At 46.8% G+C, this 24,191-nt stretch overlaps 1 protein-coding gene across 2 annotated transcripts in view; it reads right to left on the reverse strand.

The window, feature by feature from the left end:
• Nucleotides 1-7,896: 7,896 nt before the first annotated feature.
• Nucleotides 7,897-24,191, reverse strand: part of LOC104020971 (complexin-4) — a 46,913-nt gene continuing 30,618 nt past the window's right edge. Inside the window, exons 12-14 of one of the 2 annotated variants that reach the window (XM_087772766.1) lie at nt 23,477-23,643; nt 21,396-21,483; nt 7,897-10,919 (exon numbers count right to left, since the gene is read on the reverse strand). In XM_087772766.1, coding sequence (XP_087628892.1) covers nt 10,692-10,919; nt 21,396-21,483; nt 23,477-23,643 — 483 coding nt within the window. In that variant the 3' untranslated portion in view covers nt 7,897-10,691. Of the gene's footprint in view, nt 10,920-21,395; nt 21,484-23,476; nt 23,677-24,191 lie in introns of both variants that reach the window. The other variant, XM_087772765.1, reaches the window with a different exon arrangement.

Raw genomic sequence — 24,191 nt, forward strand, 5'->3', positions numbered from 1 at the left:
GGGGCGGCCGGCCCGGGGCCCCGGCGCCGCGCTGCGGTCCCGCCCGGCCCCGGGGCGGCGCGGGCAGCTCTGGCACGGCACCGCCCGGCGGGCTGGCCTCCTTGGGGCGGGGGAGGAGTGCCGGGGGGCGGTGGGCGAAAGGGAAGGCGAGGCCCCCGCGCCGGCATGGCAGCGGAGGCAGGGCATCCCCAGGGCCCCGCCGGCAGCGCCCGCTGCCCCCCCCGCCCGCCGGCCGCCCCGCCCCGCCCCGCCGAGCCCCGGCCCCGGACGGCGCCGGGCGATGCCATCCGGGGCCCTCGAGGCGGGGCGGCCCCCGGCGGCTGCGGGGGCTGGCCCAGGCCGGGCGCCCCGCGGAGCCCCGCGACCGGAGCCCCGGGGCCGGGGCCGCGCTGCCCGGGCCGAGCGCCGTCGGGAATCTTCGTGGGACAGGCGGCTGCCGGTGCGCCGGGCGCGGGGGGACCGAGCCGGCACGGCAGTGCCCGGGACGGCGGGAGCCGCGGGAGCGCGGGGCTCCGGGGAGGGGCGGGAGCCCGGGGAGAGGACGGTGGGTGCCCGGCTCGGTGCCCTGCGCTGTGCTGCGGGCCGTCCGAGCCTCTCCGAGTTTCTCTTGCGTGACAGCTCCAGCCTACAGCCGTCCCAGGCATCTTTAAGTGCGCCGGTTTCATAGGTAGCCTCTCAAAAGATGCAGTGCAGGAGGATGCCCTGGCACTGCTCTGTGTCAGAGGCACAGGGTAAAAAGCTGATGCTCTGGTTCCCTTCGGGATCCTTGCCCTGCGCCTGGCTGCCTTGGTTTACAGACCAAGTGTGTGCGGGCTTTTGGAGAGGATGGACTCTGGAGACGTCTGAAGGAGCTGGGCTCAGCCCTTCAGCCTTCACAAGTCTGGGGCAAGGGCTAGGCAATATTTCTGAGGAAATTTTCCGAGATGTTGGTATAGGGCAGACCCGGTGAGAAGAGCTGATTCTGTGACCCTGTCCTCCAGCGTGCGAGTGTGGCTGGGAGGCTGGGGGGCAGGGCATGGCTTCATGGGGGATCTACAAAATGCTTTTGGAGGTAAGGCAGAGAGCCAAATCCCACACCTTACTTTGTGCTGGGCTTGGTGGGGGACATGGACTCAGCACAGTACTAACCAGGCAACAGCATCGTGTCTCCTGCCTCCAGCATACTCCTTCCTGCATCAGTATTTTACCTGCTTTTCTCTTTCCGTCACTTTATCACTTTTTATGCTGGCACTTGCCAGTTCCTCTGAGGCACCAGCCGTCCTTTGTCCCAGCTGGTTTAAGTGACAAACACAGTGACATCCAGAGTGGTTTTCAGCCTGCGCTTAGCTTTGAAGGTGCTTCCATTTCAAGCCTGAGGAGAGCGTATGTGAAAGAAAAACACCACTGCTGCTTCTTCCAGATACGTTAGCTAGTCTAATAAAAGGTATGACCTCTCTCAACAAATCATCATTCTTGCTCCCCCCCCGCCCCAACAGGATGCATTTTGTGTAGATTTTTCCAGAGGAATCGCTTCAAAACAAAGATGGGCAGTGCTTGCCTCTGCCCGTGCCCCCACCTTTTTAAGGCTTATGGTCTCACGTCCCAAAGTCGATTCCTTTTAGAAGTGCTCAGCTTTTCCTGCTCGCTCCAGGTGAGGTTTGCCTTCGCTGACTGCTTCTGGGGGCGGGGGTCAGGGCCGAAAGAACTCAGCCGTCCGTTGGCAAAGAGGGAAGAGGCTAACAGAAGAGACAAGAAAAGGTTAGTGTGGCTTTTGTGCACAATATGAAAAGCAAGTCAATACCATTGTAGGGGCATTGGAGGGTACTCAAAGCAATCAGCCAGGGGCCATTGTGTTCCTTTAATCTACATGTGTATTTCCCAAGAACTCTATTAGTGAAGATGAATGAACTGTGCAATGTCCCTAATTTCTTCTAATTTGGAGCTGGGGTTTTATGGCACTCACAACCAGTACAAAACGTGCCTGTCCCTCCAGAAGCCCTGGGCAAACTTGGGAATCATTTTTGCTTGTTGTAGCAAAAAAAGATAGCAAGGTGAGATGGAGGAGCAAAACCTCTTTAGCCAGACTCTGGTCTGGCAGTAAGGGCAATGGGCACTGGATCCCGGCATGGATGCTGCTTTTAGGGCAGCTGTCAAAATTGTCAAATACAGGAACAAGACTCCCATTTTTTGCTGTTAATCGCAATGCAAATGTACAGCAAAAAAACTTCCACCCCCGAAGCAGGGTACACATCCCACACAGTACACGAGAGACCTTCCTCCCTCATAGAGAAGGATCCTCCTTCTCAGCAGCAGATTATTACAGCTGTATATGCCGTATGGAACTGCATTTGTCACTGTAGCATCCTTCTTGCAGGGGAATGGAGTTGTCAAAAGAGGAAGCAACTCCCTTGGTCACAGCCTGTAAAAATCTGGGGGGAAAAAAAAAAGCTGTAGCAGAGCAGAGCCCAGCTCTGACTCTTCCAGCTCCATATCTATCTTTTCTCTCTTGCCATGCTTAAGGCGCTGACTGTGGTGCCCTGACGTGCACAGGAGCCATCGCACAGCTCTGGGGAGGGAGGAAGCCTAATGGTTCCTTTGATGATTGGAGACTAACACAGAGAGTTTAGGATGGCAAAGGTAACGGTCTGAACATTTCTCTGTGGGTCTAATGTACTGGCTGTTCGCTAAATCCCCTGCTGCCAGAGTCCCCTGGGACTCACCTCATACTAGTATGAAGCCTCAGTAATTGATACTGTGGTACACCACAGCTTCGCAAAGACCATTTACCTTCGGAAATTTACAGGGGCAATCAGGATCAAATTTGAGAATATTCATTAGGGGATGAAATGGGTGGGATTTGTTACTTGCCTTTGCAAAAGATGGCCCCCATTCCATCACCTTTTTTAGTTTTTTTGCAATTATTTTTGTATTATTTGTATTATTATAACAATTACTGCTGAAAACGTTTGGAAGCTAACAAAAATTCTCAAGATGGACAACCTATAAAAGTGCAGCTGCCTGCTATACCTCCGTTCTGTGCATGTGTAGTGAAGACTAAATGGGAATAGTTTCGATCCTGTTGGTGCTGCTGAAACATATGTATGGGACGTGGCTTCACACAATGAAATCGGCACCATAAAACGCCACAGATTCTTCCTTCCTTTCCTCCTGTCTTTTCTTTATGTCCAGTGAAATAATTACTGCCTTGCAGCGTAGACATTTGAAGCTGAAGTCACTCTGCAGGTGGGACATCACTCTCCAGACCAGTGATGTGCAGCAGGGAGTGCCTCCCTGAGAGATAAACAGGACTTTCAAGGTCAGACAGCAAATCGACAAGGGGGGGACAGTGTGGGGCGAGGAAAAGGGGGAAACATTCACCCAGTGGGAACCTGTACCCTGCTGCAGTTTGCATACTCTGTATCATCCAACAGACTGTTAAAAACTGGAAAAACTGGCCTGGCTTTTTTTCTCTTCAGAAGTCCCTAAGCGTACAGTTTAAGAACCTCCTTGAAAGCACGATGCGTGAGGAAGCTGCTACCTCCTCCTATCACTGTATCACTCATACCTTGACAATCACCTCCTGCTTTTTTTCTGGTGAGATTTTTCTTTATCTGCCCCTAGGAGAGTTGGTTGTGTTTTCTCCACCGCTTACAAGGTGCTCTGTGGCATGCAGGAATCCCACAGAGCGTGCGGCGCAGGACCCCGTGCAGCGCAGTGCCTGAGCCTCCACCTGGCGTCCTGATCCCGGTGCTCGTCCTGGCTGTGGGCATGGCATCAGCCCGGCTGCTCGGGCAGCGGGGCAGCCCTTTCTGGGTGGTGAGCAGCATGGCTCTGGTGCGAGGGCTCGCCACGCTCAGGCTCGCCACGCTCAGCCATCCCTCTGGAGGGAGGGAGTGGAGGTTCATGCTGTAAGGCTATATTAATGCAATCCTTCTTTACTTGTTTTCCAATTAGCCTAATTGAATTCGGATTGCTTAAAAGTGGGCACTAGAGACATTTATCTTGATGGGATGACAGCCTTGAGCTCCAGCGATCCTATTAACTATAAGAACCCAAATCCCAGGTAGGGTCCGTCCAGCAGTAGCTCCCATGTGACCTAACGCTTTAATCTGCTCCTCTTCCGTACAGCACCCACGCACACAGAGACACACACACACGCATACACATACATGCACACATGTGCATAGGTGCATGCGCATATGTAAACATGCATTTGTGCACACAAGTGCATACACACACCCCCCAGCACACATGCATATGCACACACACGCAGTGGCTGCCTCTTAAGGTTCCAGCAGCCTTAGGAGAAAGGTTGTTTAGCGCAAGACCTTGGAGAAAGACCTCCTTTCCTTTTTCTTAAGAGGCAGAGTCAGTGTGCTGCCTGCCTGCTGTGCTCCCGGCTCTCCCATGATCTGTCCCCGGGGCTAAGCATCTTGAGAGCTGCATGCCCGGTGACGTGTACCCCATGTGGCCCTGCCACCTCCTACGCGCGTGCCTCCCCAGGCCTGCAGCTGGTGTCTGAGGGCAGGGACAGCCAGGGATGAGCCATGCAGGTGCTGGCTGGGAGCAGGGCAGCCACCTCCAACGTGGTGAGGATCAGGCTCCTGCTGAGGGCAGGACAGATTTGCAGCTGTGCCCTGGCCATCACACCGCCCTACGTGGGGGGATTTGGGGCAACAGTGCTGGCCCCTCCGTGGGGCTGGGACCCACTGTGCCCCACCACTCCTCTGCACAGCCCGATGCCAGCCACAGGGCGGATGGAAGCCCTGGCCCCCAGGGGAAATTCTGTCTGCACGTGGGAGCTCAGGGCAGAAACCAGCACCTCCTGTGATGTAGCCCAGCTCTGCCACTCCAGACCGAGAGTTTTTAAGTCTCTGGCTCTAAAAATGGCGCCTAAGGCAGCTCACTCGTCTCCCAGCAGCAGATCAGCATGGCTTTGGCCAGCGCCAGGGCTGGGGAGCGTCCCATGCCGTGGATGGGGAGGTCCCCTGTCCCGTACCAGCCCGCAGCCACCTCCCAGCCCCACTGGCCTCTGCTAGCCCTGACATTTTTTTGGAATCTCATTAATCACTTGTTTGGTGATTCTGATTGTACTTTCTTCTTTGACCCTTTAAACTGTGAGAATGCTGATCCTATATATGCTGATGAATTTAATTAGCTCCTTTAGACCACCAGATGCTTTCAGTAAGAAAGATTTTCAGGATGTCCCAGCCACATTTTAATTCAAAGGTCAAAAGCCTTAGGCTTGTTTACTTTGGCATTTTATAAATAAGACAATTCAGTCTGTAAAGTAACAGAACAGTATGGAGACACCTACCAGATTTATACAAATACAGAGGGAAATGGATTGATCCTCACAAGCCAAAGGCCAGCTGAGCTGAGCTGGCAACTATTCTAACTACTTTATGTAAAGATCTCCTAAAAGAGCCCACCTGTCTTTCTGCATAGATAATTAAATTCTGTGGTGACATGTGAGAGAAGGATCCCAAGAGACAGAAGTAGGATCAGAAGTCTTGGTGGTTTTAGGGCAGAGTGTTTGAGACTGAGTTAGCATTTGCTCGCTCTGATGCTTGATGAACGTGCTGAAGCTAGGTCTCCTCCACTAAAGAAGTGACCTGTTACAATGCAAGAGCCACTGACATCCGTCTCTGAATGGACCAGGGCATCCCCTGGAAAAAGCGAGGAAGGTAAACTTGACAACTTCTGTGTTTCTTAAATAAGAAAGAAGTGAACAAGAAGAAAAGGCATATTTTCTTGGGGCTACAATGGGGAAAATATTTGATAACAAATTTTCAAACAAGTCTATGCAACTTATATTTGAATAGTGATTGCTGAAAGAGCTTTTCGAAGATGATCTCTTGCATCCAAGAACCCCCCCTACACAGAGGAGTCCATGGAGGACAGGACCAACACCTGCCACCTCTCCCTGTCCCCAAGCTGGTAACTCCAGCATCCCTGCCAGGGAGCCACGGCCGGCGGCTCCCGAAGGGACGGGAGCGCGTGTGGTACGCAGCCAGCAGAGCAGGGCTGAGCCCCACACTGCCCCAGGGAGGCACGGGGGCGGATCAGGGATGGTGACTGGGTGCACCGGAGGGTCCGGATGGCCAAGCAGGACTGCGGTGGGGAGGCAGGTCTAAGGCCAAGCTGGGAAGTCCATCCATAGGTCAGAATTGGGGCCAGCGATCACCAGGCACATACAAGGTCCAGCTGGCAAGTCCGTTTGCAGGTCAGGGTCTGTGCCATGGCCAGGCACAGACGTGGCTGTGGCCAGGCTGGAGGCAGGCAGGGCTGCAGCACAGTTCAGGCAGGGACTGAAGGCCCAGTCCTGAGCTTAACTGGAGGCTCAGGGCCCATGGGCAGGGGTTTGGGTGAAGGGCCATTGAGAAAATAAACAAAAAGTTCTTTGGCCACCAGACTTGTAGGAGAAAGCAGTTTTTCTGGCAAAAAGAGTTAAAGCAGCCATCGAGGGTTGATGGCCCCTTGCCAGGGCTGATACAGTGGCTCAACATGGCACAGAGCTGTCTTGGACACCTGGGTGTACCAGGCCCTTGCTGGCAGCGGGCATCACAGCAGCCTGGCGCAGAGAGCAGCTACATTAAAAAAAAATAAATCTGCTTATGTTAAAAACTAGAGCAAGACAAGAAGATTGGATGTTTTCTGCAGCTTCTGAAGGTCCCTTCTAACCTTTCTTGCCATCTAACCTTTCTGGCTTTCTTGCTTTCTTGTCTGGAGGATTTTTCTGTTGAACAGCAAAGCAGAAATAGACCCCTCCAGGCGCATGCTGAAGGAAGCCTTCCCCCATTTCTCCCTTCCAGAGGGGGAGAGGCACACTTTTAGCAACATCATGGGAAAAAGGCAGGCGTTGTTGAAATGGACACGCTCCTCTAGGAACGACCTGGTCTCTCCTCACAGGCTGCACCAGTGCCTCACCCAGCTCCTCATCTGGGCAGCAGGAATTAAGGGGCTGGAGTGATCTGCAATGGGTTTGCCCTACAAGTTTATGATCTTTTCACTTTTCATCTGTTTTTTTAAGTAAGCTAGACATCTAGAAAGTCATGATGCATCTCCTGTCCTCCCCTCCAAGTAAACAGCAAGCGGAGGAAGCAAGAGGTCCACTTCTGTCAACCAACACTGACACATCTCCCCAGCTCTTTCCTAGTCACCCTTCCTCAAATACCCTTCCCATCCCAGTGCTCAGGGCCAGGGCTGAGCGTCTGTGCAGCAGGACAGGGAGCCGAGCAGCTGAAGCATAAGGCACCCAGCCAACGAGCTGCTGGACGGGGAAGGGCGGCAGAGCCGGGCCCGCACAGTCACATGAGAGAAATTCACTCCCTGGCAAGCAAAGTACAGGCACCAGTTTGGGTTTATATCTTGCTCTATTTGTAGGGAGGAATCTCAACTTCCTTTCCCATTAGCAAACTGGCTGCTTTTAGGGAAACTGCAATTACGTACCGCTGTCTCTTGCTGACAGCCCAGAAGAGCGTTTTGCCCAGAGCTCACCTCCTCAATGCACCAAGGTGATATAAGTGATCTGCATGTTTTAGAGACCTGGGCCAGTATTTTTCACGATGCCACAGATCCCCCAAAAGCCTAGAGGCGATTCCCTTCGAGTGCCTTCTGGCTAGAGAGGAGCTGGAGGTGCACAGTTCTTCCCCCGCTGGCTCAGCAGCAGACAGTCCCACACACAAAACCAAGGTGGAAACAAAGTTGTATGCTCAAGACACTCGAAGATTCCAATAATGATATGCTTCGGATCTGCACTCCTGCCACCTAGAAATGTTGTCACAAACATGAACATTTCAGCATATGTGTGGGAGGAGTGTTTTTAGAAAGTGGTTGCGTGTGTGCTCACCAGTACCTTAGGGAAAAAATGGTGATCAGCTTGAAATGCTATAAAGGATTCTAGTAGAAAATAGATAAAAGACATACAAATAAATTTATTTGCCCAGATTAATAAAACATGATCCATATATGATGAACGCATAAAGCTACACACTGCCATCTCTGTCCTTTTGCAGCCATGGAGGAGGGCACCATTATACCCATTGGTGATAACAGGCTTTGTAAAAGTAGCTCATTTTCTCCGGCCTTTTCCCACGTCACCGTGTCTGTGCCAGCGCTGCAGTGGAAGGTGGTGGCGTGACTCTCCCTGGCAGTCTGGGCACCCAGCAGCCTGCTGGAGCAGGAGAGAGGTGAACCTCCCTCCCCTGCCCTCCTCTCTGCCTCACTGCAGAGGTGGCTTTGCCAAGAAGGAGAATTTGTCCTCCTTTCCCAAGTGACCGTTAAAACACCGCAGGCATGGCAGACGCTCAAATCCTCCCTAAGATTTTGTGTGTCTGTCTGCCCCTTGGCACTGCAACCGTACAGCTGTGCGTGACTGCTGCCTCCCTCTGCAGGGAGCGGGACCATCCCAGGCACGGGTGGGAAGCTGCTCTGCACTGCTCAGGCATGGTGGGCTACCTGGTGAAACCGTAGTTTTACCAAGCCCATGCTGTGGTCTCTCCACAGCAGTGTTGCACTTCACCCGGGAGCTGCTTCTGAAGCTGTCGGCAACCAGGCCCGGTGCAGCCATGCAGCCCCTCAGCTGCAGCCGGCCTTGCTCCACCCGGGCCTGCAGCAGCAAGAGGTGTTAGCTGGGGCTGCCAGCTAGGATGACTAAGTCCTCTCATGGTGGGTGTGCCCAGGGCACGACCAATGGAGGCAATAAAGGTGTTTCCAAGACATGGTTTACGTCACCAGATACAAAGGTTTTTCCTGTACCTAATACTGGGGACGCCCAGCTGTTTTCTGCAACCCCCAGTGGATCCTCCCTGTTGGTGATGGGACCTTCCAGAAAGCCGGTCCATGGGATCACCCAGCTTCTCTCAGTAAAGCACAGGGGCTTGGCAGAGCCACCAGCGTTCTGTGGGGCCGGAGGACATGACCCAACCCAGGCAAAGGGGGCTCTGGACAGAGTGGATTGCACCTCTGGAGTGCCTTGGAGTTGTATCTTTTGCACTTCACAGACCGATACCTGAGGCCAGGATTGAGGAGAAAGGATGAGAGAAAAGGGGGAGGGAAGGGGAGGGCAGGGAAAGAGACAAAAGAGTGAAAAGACGGAAGGAGAAAAGGAAGGCAGGCAGGAGGGAGCGAGGGAGGAAAAGAGAGAAAGAAAGAAAAGAGACAAACCATACTTAGTGCATTTATTCATTTAAAATGAATATTTTTACTTGACTGGGGGGAGGAGAGAGAGAGACTTATAAACCTGAGGGAAGGTGCTACATGTATTCATTTGCAAATTTCATTCATAGGCTGGTTCTTGGAGAACTTACAAAGTCCTTCATTTTACAGAATATCTGAGCCCCTCGGGAGTAGTATTGTATACATCATCCCCGTGCAAGGGCCGTAGAGCTTTTGTGTGAGTTACCATGTATGATAACTATTATGGTTATGCAAGTGCAGAGACAGACTGATGCTCCACTGTGCCTTAACCACAGGACCCTGCTCCACAGCGCTGGTGGAGATGACCTGTGCTGGCCCATCATTGCCTGCCCAGGCTGCTTAGGGCCCCCGGGCTGGGTCCCTGGCAGCACTGCAGGCTGCAGCGAGCAGCCATCCCGTAACAACCAGCCAGCTGCTCTGTACGGGGCCGCGCTCCTCCAACTCTTAGCCAGCATCAGCTCCACTTGTTGGGGAGTAGGAGGCAATCAGGCCAGCACCTACTTAGGTCTTCCCCAGAAAAAAACTCTACAAACAACAGCAAAGAAAATCTTGCTTGGTCCTGAATCTAAAACCATTGAACTGGATCCTGCGTGTCCCACAGGCTCAGATTTAGCACTAGTGAAAGCCATGCCTTTTCTCAGGGTTTAGGTGCCCTACCCTGTGTAATCTTCCAGGTGGGCCAGATACAAGGTTTAGCCTTGTACGGAGTTAACTCTTAGAATAAATGTGGTGGGCTCATTTTAGCCTATACAAGTAATTTGCTAGTACCCCAAGCCCCAGAATTTGGCACACATAGCAGCCAAGCAGAGGGACACTGCTGTCACTTGAGGTTTGAACTGCATTTGAAGACGGAGAGGCTGTGAAATGAAAGCTCACTGACCATGGTTCGCCAATAGCTACCAAACCTTGGTTTCCTGCAAGTCCTCACTCAGTTCTACATACGATAACATTTTTGTTCCAAGCTGTAAAGTTATATACTTCACTTTTTGCCTTTTGCTATATTTAGTACAGAGATGGTCAAAACCATTTTTTTAAAATTTTTGCAGAAAATGTCAACATTTTAATACTGGGTTTGTTTCAAAATGTTTGAAACAGGCATGTTTTTATTAGAAATATACGTATTTATTTCTGAAAGCAGTATTAAATGAGTGGTTACCTATATGTTATGCATCAGAAGAATTTTGCTAAAAAAATACACATTTAATAGCATTTTGATCACTTTGAAAAAATGGAAAAAGGCACATTTTTTCCCCAATATTAGCTTTTTTAAAGCCATTTTTTTCCATGAGGAAAAATGTTCTGTTAAAAAAACAAGGATCTATTCTAGCTTTGCACTAAGCAGTCACAGCACGTAAATTTTAACACGCCTTGGGGTTTTAAAGTCTCTCTCTCTCACTTTTCTATATTTACATTTAATGCTATAGAGCTAAGTGCATTCCTCTGCCTGCCATCACTCTGCAGCCCCTGTGAGACCAGACTGAATTCACAACCCTTGGATAGTGGTGTCTCTTCTACATCACAGAACATTTCTGCTCAGCAGCCTGTTTCATTTCGGTGAAGGTGGCTTGTGCCTTTTCTTTGATCGCATCCATGTCCATATTCTGGATGTTCTGCAGCTGTCCCAGGATAGAGTCCTTGTCCTCTTCCTCCACCTGATCTTCTGCCACCATCTTCTGAAGGTCTTCTGGCAAACCCACATCATCTCCAGCCATCTGTATTTGATTCTCATCCAATTCACTCTGATACAAAAAGCAGAAAATAAAAACAGTACATGAGAGTATTTCTGCTATCCCAGGATCTACCGATGAGTCTCTTTTTTGTTCGTTCGTTTGTTTGTTTGTTTGTTTTAGGGAGAACTGAAGCATACGCACAGGTTTTTCAGTCAAAGTCTTTAGATGCAACTTGTGAATTCAAGGGGCTCAGTCAGCCCCATACAAGTGCTAAGATTTTTCAGAGAATGTCAACTGTATTCCTTTGAAGGATTTCAGCAGTGTCACTTGCCATTTTAGAAATCTGTGCCGTATGCGTTAACTGTGGTAACATGCCGATCCTGCAGGAAATCCACCACAAGTTATTTGTATCCACCAAAGACATGCTGCAATATACTGCCTGGGCTGTCGTCTGTTCTGCAATTTGGCTGATGAAGCAATGGCTTTAGAAAAACTGTGGCTACCATTCCCCTATTCATTTGGTGGTGGGTATTTTTAGATATCAGCACTAAACTGAAGCCTTCCTGAAGAAAGATGCATTAAACTCAGGAAAGAATTACTGGAAAAAAGGTCTCCATCTTCCCCAAATCATGTCTAAACTATATCTAGGTCTTTGGTCTGCATCTCTGAGTTGTGATGAAGGGCCAGGGCTGCCTGGCACATAGTCAGAGCAGCGCTGCAGTGCTGGTAAGTGGGGTAATAGGAGGACTTAGACAACAAAAGAGAGGATGGAGGTTGGGTGTGAGTCTGAGAAAGCAAAAGGAGACAGGAGAAGGAACTGATTAAGCAATTAAAAGGGCTGAGATGCAGTAAGCACTACACACGCTTGCTTCCTGCCTGCCCGCTGAAACGCTCTGTCAGTGGGGCTACGTCAATTTTTCAAACAATGGCGATTTTGTTCACATTTTGTGGTGGATTCTGATGGATGGAGAGCTCAGAAGAACAGGATATTTTGACACAGTTCACACATCAAAGATAAGTATTAATGCCTCATTACATCTCCAAAATGAAGCATGACAGCAGCAAAGGCCTGATAAGAATAAGCATCAATGCTGTCAGCAAGAGGTGTTTTTGGGAGTGAGCGGGGTCTTGGGTTTGCATGAATGAATGAATGCAAGAATGACTGGAAGGACATGTATGAGCAATGTCTGTGTAGTTCCAGGCCTTAGCAAGGACAGGCAGACTGGGATGCTTGACTGCATGGCCACTATTTACTGTTAGATATATTTGCACAGCTTTATGTTTGCAATAACTGTACTTCCCTTTAACCTGATTTCTCCCCATATCTCTTACGAAAATAGGGAGAGGTGTATCATGATCGTTACTACTATGTGGCCAAAATGGGTGAGGACATCTCTTAACCCTGTTGGGTAAGGGTCACTGCTATCAGATCTGTGGGAGCTAGAAACAATATCCCAAGCGGCAGAGGTATGCTTTATTGATTGTGTAGCAGGAAAAAATGTGTTAAGCTTTTAATCAGCAAGTGCTGGCTATCGGAGGAGTTAGTCCTTTGGAAGTTCTCCCAAGTAGCAGTGGAGGACGATACGACAGATACTGGGTTAATTACTGAAAAAGTCCCCCTAAGCAGACAATCACACATGTTCTTCTCTTTAGAACTATTTATAATTTAAGACATCGTCACTGCACACTACTGTATATTATGTGGAAAGATGCCCATACAGATGTGAACAATTGTGTCACGTTCTTGCACCAAAGCCCCCTGTCCTCCTGAAATCTGAAATGTGATGCACAACACAATTTGGGGGTTTAAAGTGTTCTCTGACCAAAGAATAACGTATTCAGATGTAGGCTAAAGCAGTACAATTCTGCCCGAGTCACCTGCCTCTGCTCACTTGGCATTTAGCCTGTCCTTGAACAGACCTAGCCTGAGCTTCAACAGGGTAGGGTCGCTCAACAAGCCAAGAAGTACAGAAGACGTGTATGGCCTCTTCTCTTCCTTCTAAAATTTGACAGACAGATCCAGTTCTGTTACTTTGATTTGAAATGGAAATGTAGCATTAAGTTTCTGATTCTACCTGTTGTTTTGTTTTTCTTTAAGTCTGTTGGAAATAAGTTAGAGCTCTCACAAGTAGAGACCAGAAGATTTTCCCACTGGATGTTCTTAAAGTCAGGCTAATGCTGCAAGTGTCCAAATACACAGTGAGCCTGCAGCTCCAAGCACTCACTTCTGAAAGTCAGGATCAGAAATGTGTTGCTGGAAATGCATCGTGTCTGTTAGTTCCCGACAGCAGCTTGCAACCAGAGTGCAAGCAGGGTGTGCAGATCCCTGCTGTCCCAGCATGCACACGTGTGGGGACTGTCACTTGCCCAAGGCCAGACATGGCTTTGACAGCGATAGAGGCACTACCCTGCATCGGAATACACTCAGCTTGGACTATGGAGAGCACCCAAAATAGGCAGACCTCGTGGACAGGACAGCTCAGGCCACGGGCTTTAACAAACCCGTACAGAAAGCCCCTCTGGACCCTGGCAAACCTGCACTGGACTGGATGGCCTCTCTCCTGATGACTTTAATCTCCAGAGTCTCCAGGTCTCTGCAAGTGTTCAGCCACCCTTTTAGGATCTCTGAGAACACAGAAGCAACATCTATTCTAGTAAATTAAATATGCCTGGCACCAGTCTCTTGCCCCAAGGCCAGCTGGCCTGGAACAACCCACTGCGATGCTATTGAACTCTCTCACCCTACCAAACAGTGTGGTCCCATCTAACTGCCTATTGGGAATGCCTGTCCTAACTCCCCAACTGGCCCTGGGAACTGCTTGGGAGAGCGCCCAGGCCAAAACTGGGTCAGACACTATTCTGACAATTGAACAGCACAGGCGATAGAGTCCTAGGGCCTGGTAATATTCTTTGACCCTGATTACGCATCTGATGTAGTCAGACTCAGACCCGTTTTGTTATAGGTGCAATATAGAGTTCTTTATACCTACATGATACACAGGTATAAAGAGACAACAGACAGTCTAAACATCTGTTTATATGAAGTCTGATTGTAAACAAAAGAGATCAAAGCTCACAGACTAATCCACAGGAGAGCCAAACTGTTTTCCAGCATCACTATGTGATGTACTGCTTTCCTTAAGTTTAACTTATCTTGTCATAAAATATGCCTATGCGCAGAGATCCTTAGGTAGGTGAATCCAGACCTGATCCTGTGATTCATCACCTATAATGTACCAGTTACATATAAAATCAGAGTTCATCTTGCCTTGACCTGCAAGTGGGGTTTTTGGTAAGCAATACAGCAGCCCATACTGACCTACGCCATCCGAGGGCTGCAGGTACCTCACAGGTAGGTACGAGGAGCCACAGGCTGGAACCACCAGCCTTCTCCCCGGCAAACACCCTCTCGTGCCATCCCTACACCGGGCTCACAGTTTGGAGCACAGGGAAGGTGCACAGAAGCTGCCTGACACCCCAGCTGTCAGGGCCTCGTAGGCACCGTCACGTCATCGCCCAAACTGGCTTCAATGAGAAAGAGCCCCCTTACCCCTGGGGCCCAGAAACCCCATTTCAGCTCAGGTCAGGCCCCCAGCCCTGCCCTAAGCTACATCACAGCTGTGCCTGTGCCGAGGTGGTCCCCTGCTGAGCCTGGCTTGTTGACTGGTTTTCCAGGAAGGACCATGCTTTGCCTTCCCTGACGATCACTGGGCAGCCGCTGGACCCTGCTGCCAGCCCCAGCTCTGCCCACTGCGTTCAGAGCCTGTGGGCGAGGGCACTGCTGGTCCTGGGGTCCCCCATCGCCCTGGCCTGGACCTTCTCAGGGAGCAATCCTGATCCCACTGCCCCCTGACATCCACATTGTGACTCCATTTTTCCACAGTGGATCCAGAGCTGTTTCACTCTGGCCTATTAAGATAACATTTAGATCAGCAAAAGAATTCTTCAAGCTTAGCAAATACTTGTTTTCAGATACTTATCTAAAGCCTGTATGCACTGAAGAGCTTCTCCTGAGACAAGTTTCTCTTTCGCCCGGTCAATATGCATCCCCGTGGCACAGCTAGAGCTTATGTAATGGCTGCATGCAAGTAAAAAACCCTTTAATTCTGGAATGGTGCTATTCATTAAATCAAGTCTTAACAATATTCCCATCACAGTGCAATAGAGCAAGAGCTGCTTGAGATTACATGACTACATCTCCCTTTCATGGCGAGAAGCTTTCCTTTTTAATGTCTTTAGCAGCACTTGCTATTGAAAAGACACCTGATTGCATCTGAATACTCTTTCCCTCTAAGTATCAGTGAACGAAAAACATCCTGCTGTTCAGTAACTGAGAATCTTGTAGAGCAGCGCCCACAGAAGTGCTTTGACTAGGGGAAGGGATCCACCTGCTTGGAGCAGATGACGTAGTCCCTTCCTGAGGTGGCAGAAATGCACGTATCACAACACAACCCCCAATATTGGACAGAAGAACGGCACTGATGTGACAATACTCTGACAGAGAGCAGCAGCATTCGAGGTGACGTGGCGGATTTATGTGCAGACCAGTGACGCGAAAGGGGTGGTGGGGCCCATGGGGAGAGGCTGCTGTGCTGCAGATGAGGTCTTTGGACAGGCTGGACAGACCTGTGGTCAGATGTTCCTCTCCTGCATCACAGGCACCATCACCTCAAACCCCTGTGTTTAGACCTTGTGGAAGTTAATTGATTACTGGATCCCAGTTCAGGAAAAAGGCAGTAAGTGAATAAGAGAGTTTGGTATTTGTTTGGTTTTTTTTAATTAAAGTATTTATTTATGTATTTATATATTTTTTTGAAAATGTTTTGTATGGAGGTGACGCATTGAATACTCCAAAGATGAAAAAGTTGTCCATAGATCAAATGTCTCATGGCTAAAAACATCTTTCTGATGACAAACCTAAGTTGACAATTCCGTTAATAGGATTAGGTTCATTAAGGGACTGCTTTCTCTTATAAATCTGGCCCAGATACCATGGAGCTTTAGATTTTGCACTGAAAAGGGGGCCCTGCTTAGTCCTGAATTTCATGCTTCCATTTACAATGTGTGCTAGTGATTGATACTGCCAATATTCAGGGTTTCTATCCCATACTAGGCTACCTGAAATGACTTTCATTTTTCGAAATAGTTAATGCATTATCACAGGTCTGAGAGCACTTTGCTGCCATAATGTTGTATCACAGAGCTGAATATTTTTCAGGGAAATATAGCATGCATGTAATAATTTCATTTTCTTCCTGATGTGACATATGTTTTCATAAAGGCTGATGAAAAGAAAGCAGACCTTCAACTAAGAAATGCTATATAGGTAGACACAAATGCAGAAAAGCATATCCTGCAAAATTTACTTGCAACTGCCACAAATCAGCAAAGCTAAGCATATGTTTAGTACCTTCTTTTCTGGCTTAGAGATCCTGTCATACCTTGGAGGCAAGTCTTCTACTGTTATGACTGAAATTTGGCCCCAAAGACCACGTAGTGTATACCAAAGTCAAGATCCTGCTGGAGATGGGGCAGATCACCCCTGCATGCTCTTGGGTGCTATGAGGCGGCAGTGCGCCCGCCGGAGGTCAGCCAAGGGCGACTGTGCAGACTTGAACACCATCTCAGAACTGAAAAAAGCACTACGGATGGGAGACTTTCAAAATCACAGAGACACACCCAGCTCCACTGACCTTTAGTTGAGAGCTGGGCACATAAGTGTCCTGAGGCCTTTGAAATTAGCCCTTCTTGGGATTTAGAGCCCAAGCCTCGCAGAGTGTGGTGAGGCCGTGGGGAAATGCTGTTCAGTAGCTGGCTCAGCAGATGCCTCCAAAAGGAAAACAAAGCCTAATGATATTTTACTACTCAGCTGCTAATTAAAATGCTGGTGTTTAGAGATTTAGGCCTACAATCCAATCAACCACTTAAAATCTTGTACTTCATTTTTTCGCATAATTAATCTTTCTGTAATTAAACTTGCCCTCAGGATATGCTTTCCTCTTCCTTTTCACAATGCTGAGCACCCACAGCCCAGAACAAACAGTATATTGCAACTGATGAATGCAGAAGAGCATAGGGGATAATCTGCCCTTGCTCCTTCTACCCCGATATATGACACTGGTCAGGCACAGAGCCAACATATATCCGTGTTTCTCCAGGCATATCCCTGTGTCTTCCAGGTGGATAGTCTGCCTGGAGGGAACCTGAAGACATGGTGCATTTCTCTAGTCCTTTTGATGCCAGGCTATAGCTGTGAGTGAGTCCCAACAGTTCCCTAACATATCTACCGCAGGAACAGATATCAACCTTACACACACGGAGCGGATCCTGTGCTTACAGCAGGTCCTGCGATCACACGGGCCTCACGCTGCGCGCAGGCAATACGCACAGTCTGCTTCACGGGGGACTGCGCTGTTGAGCTGCAAGAGCTCAGCGCCTTTGATTCATCCCAGACGAGCAGGATGCATTGCAGACGACCTGTGCTGTTTCTAGGAGATCCACAGGTTTGGTAATGCCTGGAAATGTTAGATTACACAGTGCAGACACGTGTGTTTCTATAGAGGGACCTGCAGCCATAACAGCAACACCTCTAGGGAGTGAAAAAGAGATCAAAGTTCAAGTACAAGTAAGCGTGTGACCTTGATAACCATCTGGGAAAGACTCACAGGCTAATACTACTTCCATTTAAAGGGGTCATTTGAATAAGCTGTAGGTGTGTAGCAATATGCCTTCACTTTTGAAGATGACAAACTGTGCATTCAGATAATTTTAAAAGTCAAATGCCCTTACAGAGAGTTTGTTGATCTGAAATGAGTTGTTACATAGAACTGTATTCACTTCAAATTTGCTTACAAAAGCTTTGTTCAACACTGACACATTTGAAGGGCAAGTAGAGGTAGTTTAATTGAGGTTTCTCCGCATCATTTTTTCCCTTTCCTTTTTTTACCCCCAGTACCTGTCTCAAAACACTCTGCCATACCCTTTTAAGACAGCACTTATCTTTCTTGGAAAGTCAGTTAGCAAGGTTTTGGTTGCAAAACACATGTTTTCAAAGTTAGAGAAAAATACATTTTTTAATCGTGAATGAGGCCTGCCAGACTGGTTAAATACAGATGGTATAATGTTATCTAAGTCACAAGGCTGACTCACTTTTCATCCAAATTGTAATTTGCCTTTAGGGTTCAAGCAAAGCATTGTTTTAAGAGTGGTGCAATTTTATGAACATGGCACTAGAGGGCCTTTGACGGCTCAGGGTTAGAAACAGCATCAAACTAACACTGTAGAAAAAAATACATGATTTACAATTTGTATTTACATTATATAATCACTTTCTGAGCCTAGGTGACTTTGTTAATCTTTAACTGCTTGACTGCTGGGTCCTTTCCTTCTGGCATTTCTGATGTTTCAGCGAGAAATTCTTTAAACAGTTCAGCAGAGATGGTTGCAAATGTTTTAGTGTTTAGTTGTGCTTGCCACAGAAAATGCTTAAGTATTCAATTCTATTGCTTGCAGGTTCTGAGATAGGTTTTAAAATTCCTCAGAGCCTGTGCTCCCAAGTCATGCCAGGTAATGGAATCTAAGGGGCTAGTTGGCTCAGACCAAAACTGTGTTAGGGACTGTCAAGTAGTTTAACGACAGGAGCCACGGCACTCCAGCACTGGAGAGCATGCCCCAGCACTGACTCTTTTAGGAGTTTAGATTTAGCACTGGATTCACAGAGCACTGAGGAAACTGTACAAAAACCCCTTCACTGGCAAAAAGTAGACCTTCCTAAAAGGCGTCCTCCACAAGGAGCCCTTCACATCTGGTTCCTCCTGTCAAGCTGGAGGATTGTACTAACCTAGGGCCAGAAGCACCACCAAAAGCCCCTGACAGGACAGGGAACAAGTGGAACCATTAAGCCCACTGCTCACAAACAGCCAAACAACATAAGCGTCCCCACAGATCTGGATGTAGACAGAAGTTATTGAATGAACCCCGTATTAATTCATTAATTTACTTTGAGGAGAATGAAGTGTTAACTGGAGGAGCTATCTGAAAAGGTTCAGCATTGTGGGAGAAGGTAGCAGAGATGATGTGTGTAGAAGTGGCTATGACTTGTTATAAACTTTTTGTTTAAAATATTATGAATAACTTCCCAAAAAAATCCAAGAGAAAAAGTGGCTCCTTTTAAACCCTGCAAAATAGTACAATAAAAATAAATGTTTGCAAAGCTCTTTTCCTCATCATCTACTCCACTGATAACTTTGGGCTATGGACCGGCTTTTATAGCACAACTTATTTCATCCAAGTAGAACCAGTATTCAGGTGAATGCTGAGCAGATAAAAACTGCCGAAAGTTTTCAGGTGATTGACGGCCAGTGAAGGACATAGCCTAAATCGGGATAACGGCAGCCTTCAGATGACACGGCCTATCCGTACAGCTGTGCAACCTTGCATTTTCCTTTCTCCCTTCAGTATATAACACATTCCTCCTGTAGGTGCTAGAAGATGTGATAGGTATTTCAGACTCGGACAATCCCTTCACAATGCTTGTGCTTTTACAAAGCTAAAATCACAAGACCTGGCAGCTCCTGGGAAGACGTTTCTCTCGACTTTTCTTTGAGGTGGGTCCTAACAAGGTAGGTGCCTGCAGGCCTCAGGTTGACTCTTGGTTCCCTGCTGTTAAGTAATCTCTGTGACAGTAACCCTGAGCAATTATGAATGAAGTACCCTGGGGCATTATTAATTTGTTAGCTGAGCATATTTTGAATGTGTTGAACTCCCTGTTGATAGTTAATTTCATTACTGCTGCTTAATTAATATAGACTAAAAAGTGGCATGGATAGTTCTCAACCTTGACTACGGCCATCATCCCAGGACAGAAGGGGCTGGGAAATGCGAGCCATATGCTGCTAGAATATTCTAATTACACTGATATAATAACCAGACTTCTGTCTACCTGGGCTCACACTCACAGGGGCACATAGGCTCTTAATTTCCTTGAAATCCCTTGCAGACCAGCACCTGAACACCTTTGTAGTTCTGTGCCACAGAGCAGGGACCCAGGCCTTTAGTTAAACATATCTCAGTCCATCCTATCTGGAAGCTGGGTGATACGAAAAAGGGCACCAAAATACAAAGAAGTCCGTATCTTCATGTGAGCAACGAACCAGCAAGTCCCAAGCTCTGCTGACTACAGGAGATGGAACGAAAAAACAGAGAGAGAGCACAGATCAGGCAGTCATAACACTGTCTGCAAAGGGAAAAGCAACGGGAGAACTCCAGATAACAGCCATTATTTCCAGGAGGCAATTGCTCAAATGATAAATTTTCAGCAAGTCACTGAAGTCATATTTGACATAACTGTACGTGGAGGACATCTTAATGAAGCTGGAAAAATAAATCTCTTTAGAAATTTTTTATAAGTAATGAAGGAGGAACCAGGCTAAGAGCAGTTTAATAGAATTTAAAACACCACTGTTCCAAGATGAGTTATTCCTGGGAATTCACTTAACGTTTCTGCTACGGGCTAATCTTCCCTGATTCTTTTGCAGAATCTTTCTCTGGCTCTCACTCCCCTAGCTCACTTCAATTCCAGCCCATGGTCCTAGATGAGATACCAGCTTTCTTCATTATAGAAGCATCACCATCTTGCAACAGGAAATCATCTCCAGAATATTCAAGTTTCAAAACTTTTTTTCTTACCTTTTTTATTTTTTTAATAGAAAAGATCTGTGAATGTTTAGTATAGGCTTAGTGCTAAAGCCTGTACTTTGATAGACAAGAGTTCTGCAGTTAAATCCCTGAAAACATGGAAGACGATCAGAAAATAAAAAAGGGAGCAAGTCTTCCCTCTAAACCAGGAAAACACTTTAAATACAGTAGAGAACTACCCTTGTTTGTACCCATGTGGTTTTATGTCAGGAAAATACTATCAGCCTAAATGCTCACTATGCTTTCTGTCATGACCCAGAAGCTATCGCAGCTGCTGCCTGCTTTTAACAAACTTCCAGATTTCTCTCTTGCTTGAAGCTTCTGTTGTCTATATTTTGGTTTTCCTGGGAATATTTGACAAACAGTGTCAGGAGCACTAAAGAAAAAAGAATGGACAGTTTGCTTGCACTTCTAGTAAAAATAAGCCTTCAGAAGTTTAGAAGAACTCAAATGTACAGCTTGCAGAGGAGTTTTCAGGGACTTTGCTTATTTGCTTATAGCTTTTTTTTTTTTTTTAAAACTGTTGCATGTTGCTAAGAACACATACTAACTGAGAGACACAATCAGACCAGTACTCAACTTGCCTAGTCACCTCTTTCAGATCTGACGGTATAGAGAGGGATTACAAGAATCTTTCCATTAGATTCATCTACTGAAGAGAGAAAAAAGGGTCTAAAAGCAGCAGTCACTAGGGAAACCCATGGCTCCAGCCTCCTCCATTTCCATACTGGGCTGCAGTGGGGATCCCACTAATGAAGGCAATCTGCCATTTTCAGAACTCTGTGTTGGTAGTCAGTTTGTTCTAAAACTGGCCACTGAACTAGAGGAGATCACAAACTACAGGCTTACCTTAGGGAGTCTGTACTTTTCTCTCAGATGAACCCTAAGACAGGCCCGCTCTGCTTTTTTCTGTGCAAACGCTGCGTCTCTTTCCATCCTGGGAATCAGAAAAAAACATTTCTTCACGATATTAATAAAATACGGTCTTTTACATGGAACCAGTTGCTTGGCTGCTGAAAGCTACACACAGGAGTTATTCCCAAAGTTATGTAACTGGTCCAAAGGCACACAAGGAGTGATATCAATAAAGTGATGCTAAGGGCCCAGACCTCCGGCACCCCAGGCTTGTTCTCAGAACAGTTCCCTTGAGTCTCGAGAAGAATGAAGGATAAGCCAATACTACTTGTCTGGAGTTTGTACCTGTACTAGCTGTTATTGCTTACTATAACAATGAGCAATTCCAATAAGCAGAACAGAAAAGCTACGCTTGTTCCTTGCTTATTCCACCGGGGCACTTACAGAGACGCGGCTGCCTGCCAATGCTCCCGTTCTACAAACATGACATTCTCATAGTGTAACACCACACACGCACAATGGCGGAATGGTCTTTCTGGGTCAGACCGGAAGTTTACCTATCCTAGAGTCCCATCCCCAACAGCAGAGGACACTTTAAGAGGATTAACATTCTGTATCAAAACTGCCCTGTAACTGTATTACGCATTTTCCCAAGAAACAGCAATCTCTGCATTTTTGCATGTTTAATCACCAAAAAAAAAAAAAACCCAAACCTGAGAAGAACCCAAAGTCAGGATGGTCACGCATCAAAGGCCAAACTCTGCCCGAGTATGATTCCAGCAAGGCACTTCTACTTTTCTGATCTCCACTCTTGTACAGCTGAAAACTGGGTCAAATCCAGAGAGCCCTGAAGCAGACGCTCTGCCCGTGGCAAAGATTTCTGACACACATTTACATAACCACACCAGTGTACTCAGCTAATTTTTTCTCTTTGAAAACACTTCAAATGTTCCTATTATAGTTCCAAACTGTATTTTCAGAAGTACTCCTGCACTGATTCCTCAATACAGCCCAGCATGTAACGGACACATGCCACACTTGAAAACATTATAGAAATAATTCTTTTTCCAAGTGTTTTCCCTATCCCAGGAATCCTATTTTGCTTCTCACTCTCAATAAAGCATCTTCCTGCTGCCAAGTGGTTATTTCTCTTTTAAATATCCCTTGACAAAATGCATAGCAGAACATTCCGTATTTTGTTCCAAACCAAATTATACCTATTCAAGGTTTTATGATAGAAATGGCTGCTGCTAAATACAGACTCGGATACCTCAAATTCCATCAGTCATTAACCTTTCACCTATAATCATCTTACATGAAGGATTTACACAACCATTACGTAATTGACCATTACAGGAACAGATGCATTTGAGATTTAGAAGTCAATTGTTTTGTTTATAATTATGCATGATGTGAACTCCTACATGTTAAGTCCTTTATTTTACTTCTGTTTTGATATTTAAACACAGCAAGTGGTAAAGATTATAATTACAGACAAAGTAAAATTGAGATTTAATCAGTTGAAAAGTTCTGCTTTATTTAGTAGATTTTAGAAAAAATAACTGAAAATGCAACTACAAAAAATAACCATGTTAAAACTTTTCTCTAGATAAATATAATCCATTTAACATAGCACTCAGTACTTTTTCATGTCTGCCATAATAAATGTGGACCAAGAAAAGATTATGTATTGAAAGTGTACTCCACATGGAGCTCTAGGAGAACAAATCATACATGTTTTAGAATTAACTCCTGCAATACAAACGGCATTGTACCTATGGAAAAGTTTTATAAAGTAACATCAACTAGGAATGAATGCAGCACATCAGGGTGTGGAGACAGCAGGAAAGTGTAGGAGAGAGTTGCAGGATGGAGGGGCGGGGGGAAGGGGGAACATAATAGTTTATCATTTCCAGTTGGTGAACTTTTATTTTGGAAATTCCCTTTAGCAAAGATTTTTATGCTTTAAGAAAAGGGAAAAGAGGTGAATGTTTGGCTTTTTCTTGGGTTATTTTTATCTGCACAAAGTTACCAAGAATCAGCCCCATACTGATAATAAGGGAACAAGTACTCACTTCTCCTCAACCACTTGCTTTTGATATTCCTCATACTCCTCTCTGGTCATTCCTGCAGCTGCTGCTGGATCAGAAGGAGTGCTTTCTTCTTTGCTTTCTTCCCCTCCACCTCCAAGTCCCAAATTCTTTACCTGGTTGCTCAACATACTTTTCATTAGAAAGGCCATCTTCTCAAGAAAAAAGGAGCTATAAACAAACAACTACAAGAAAGACAAACCAAACCAAAAACGTTTTCGAAACCAGCAATTGTAAGCAAGAGAGTTTCTACAGCCACACCAGCTCTTCAAGGGCACAATGCTAGTGAAACGTGAATGCCAAAACCAGTTTGTCAGCCATAATCTGGATTAAACAGTGAACTCCTTAATATCTAGAGGCAGATGGTTCAGATTACTCCAAAAAAAATCATTAGATGCAGCTACCTATTTTTTATATTAAAACCTTAAGCTAATTGCACACACACAAGAATCAGTTACAGTGTGCAACAGCATTTTGACTTCTTCAGTCTTGAAACTCTCACTTTCACAGAGATGAAAACGTTCTCTGGAACACAACGGATCTGAATTAAAAATCTGGTTGACTAAATGGCCATAGTAAAATCATAAAATTCGGGCTACTGAGCAGAAAACCCTTTTGGATTTACACAATCAAATGAGATTTGAAAACTAGAATCCTTCATTAAGCAAAAAACCTAATCCTTTTTATCCATTAATATTTT

This window comes from Nipponia nippon, unplaced genomic scaffold (genome assembly GCF_047370975.1).
Source record: "Nipponia nippon isolate SJK-2023a ecotype South Korea unplaced genomic scaffold, ASM4737097v1 scaffold_37, whole genome shotgun sequence".
Lineage (NCBI taxonomy): Eukaryota > Metazoa > Chordata > Aves > Pelecaniformes > Threskiornithidae > Nipponia > Nipponia nippon.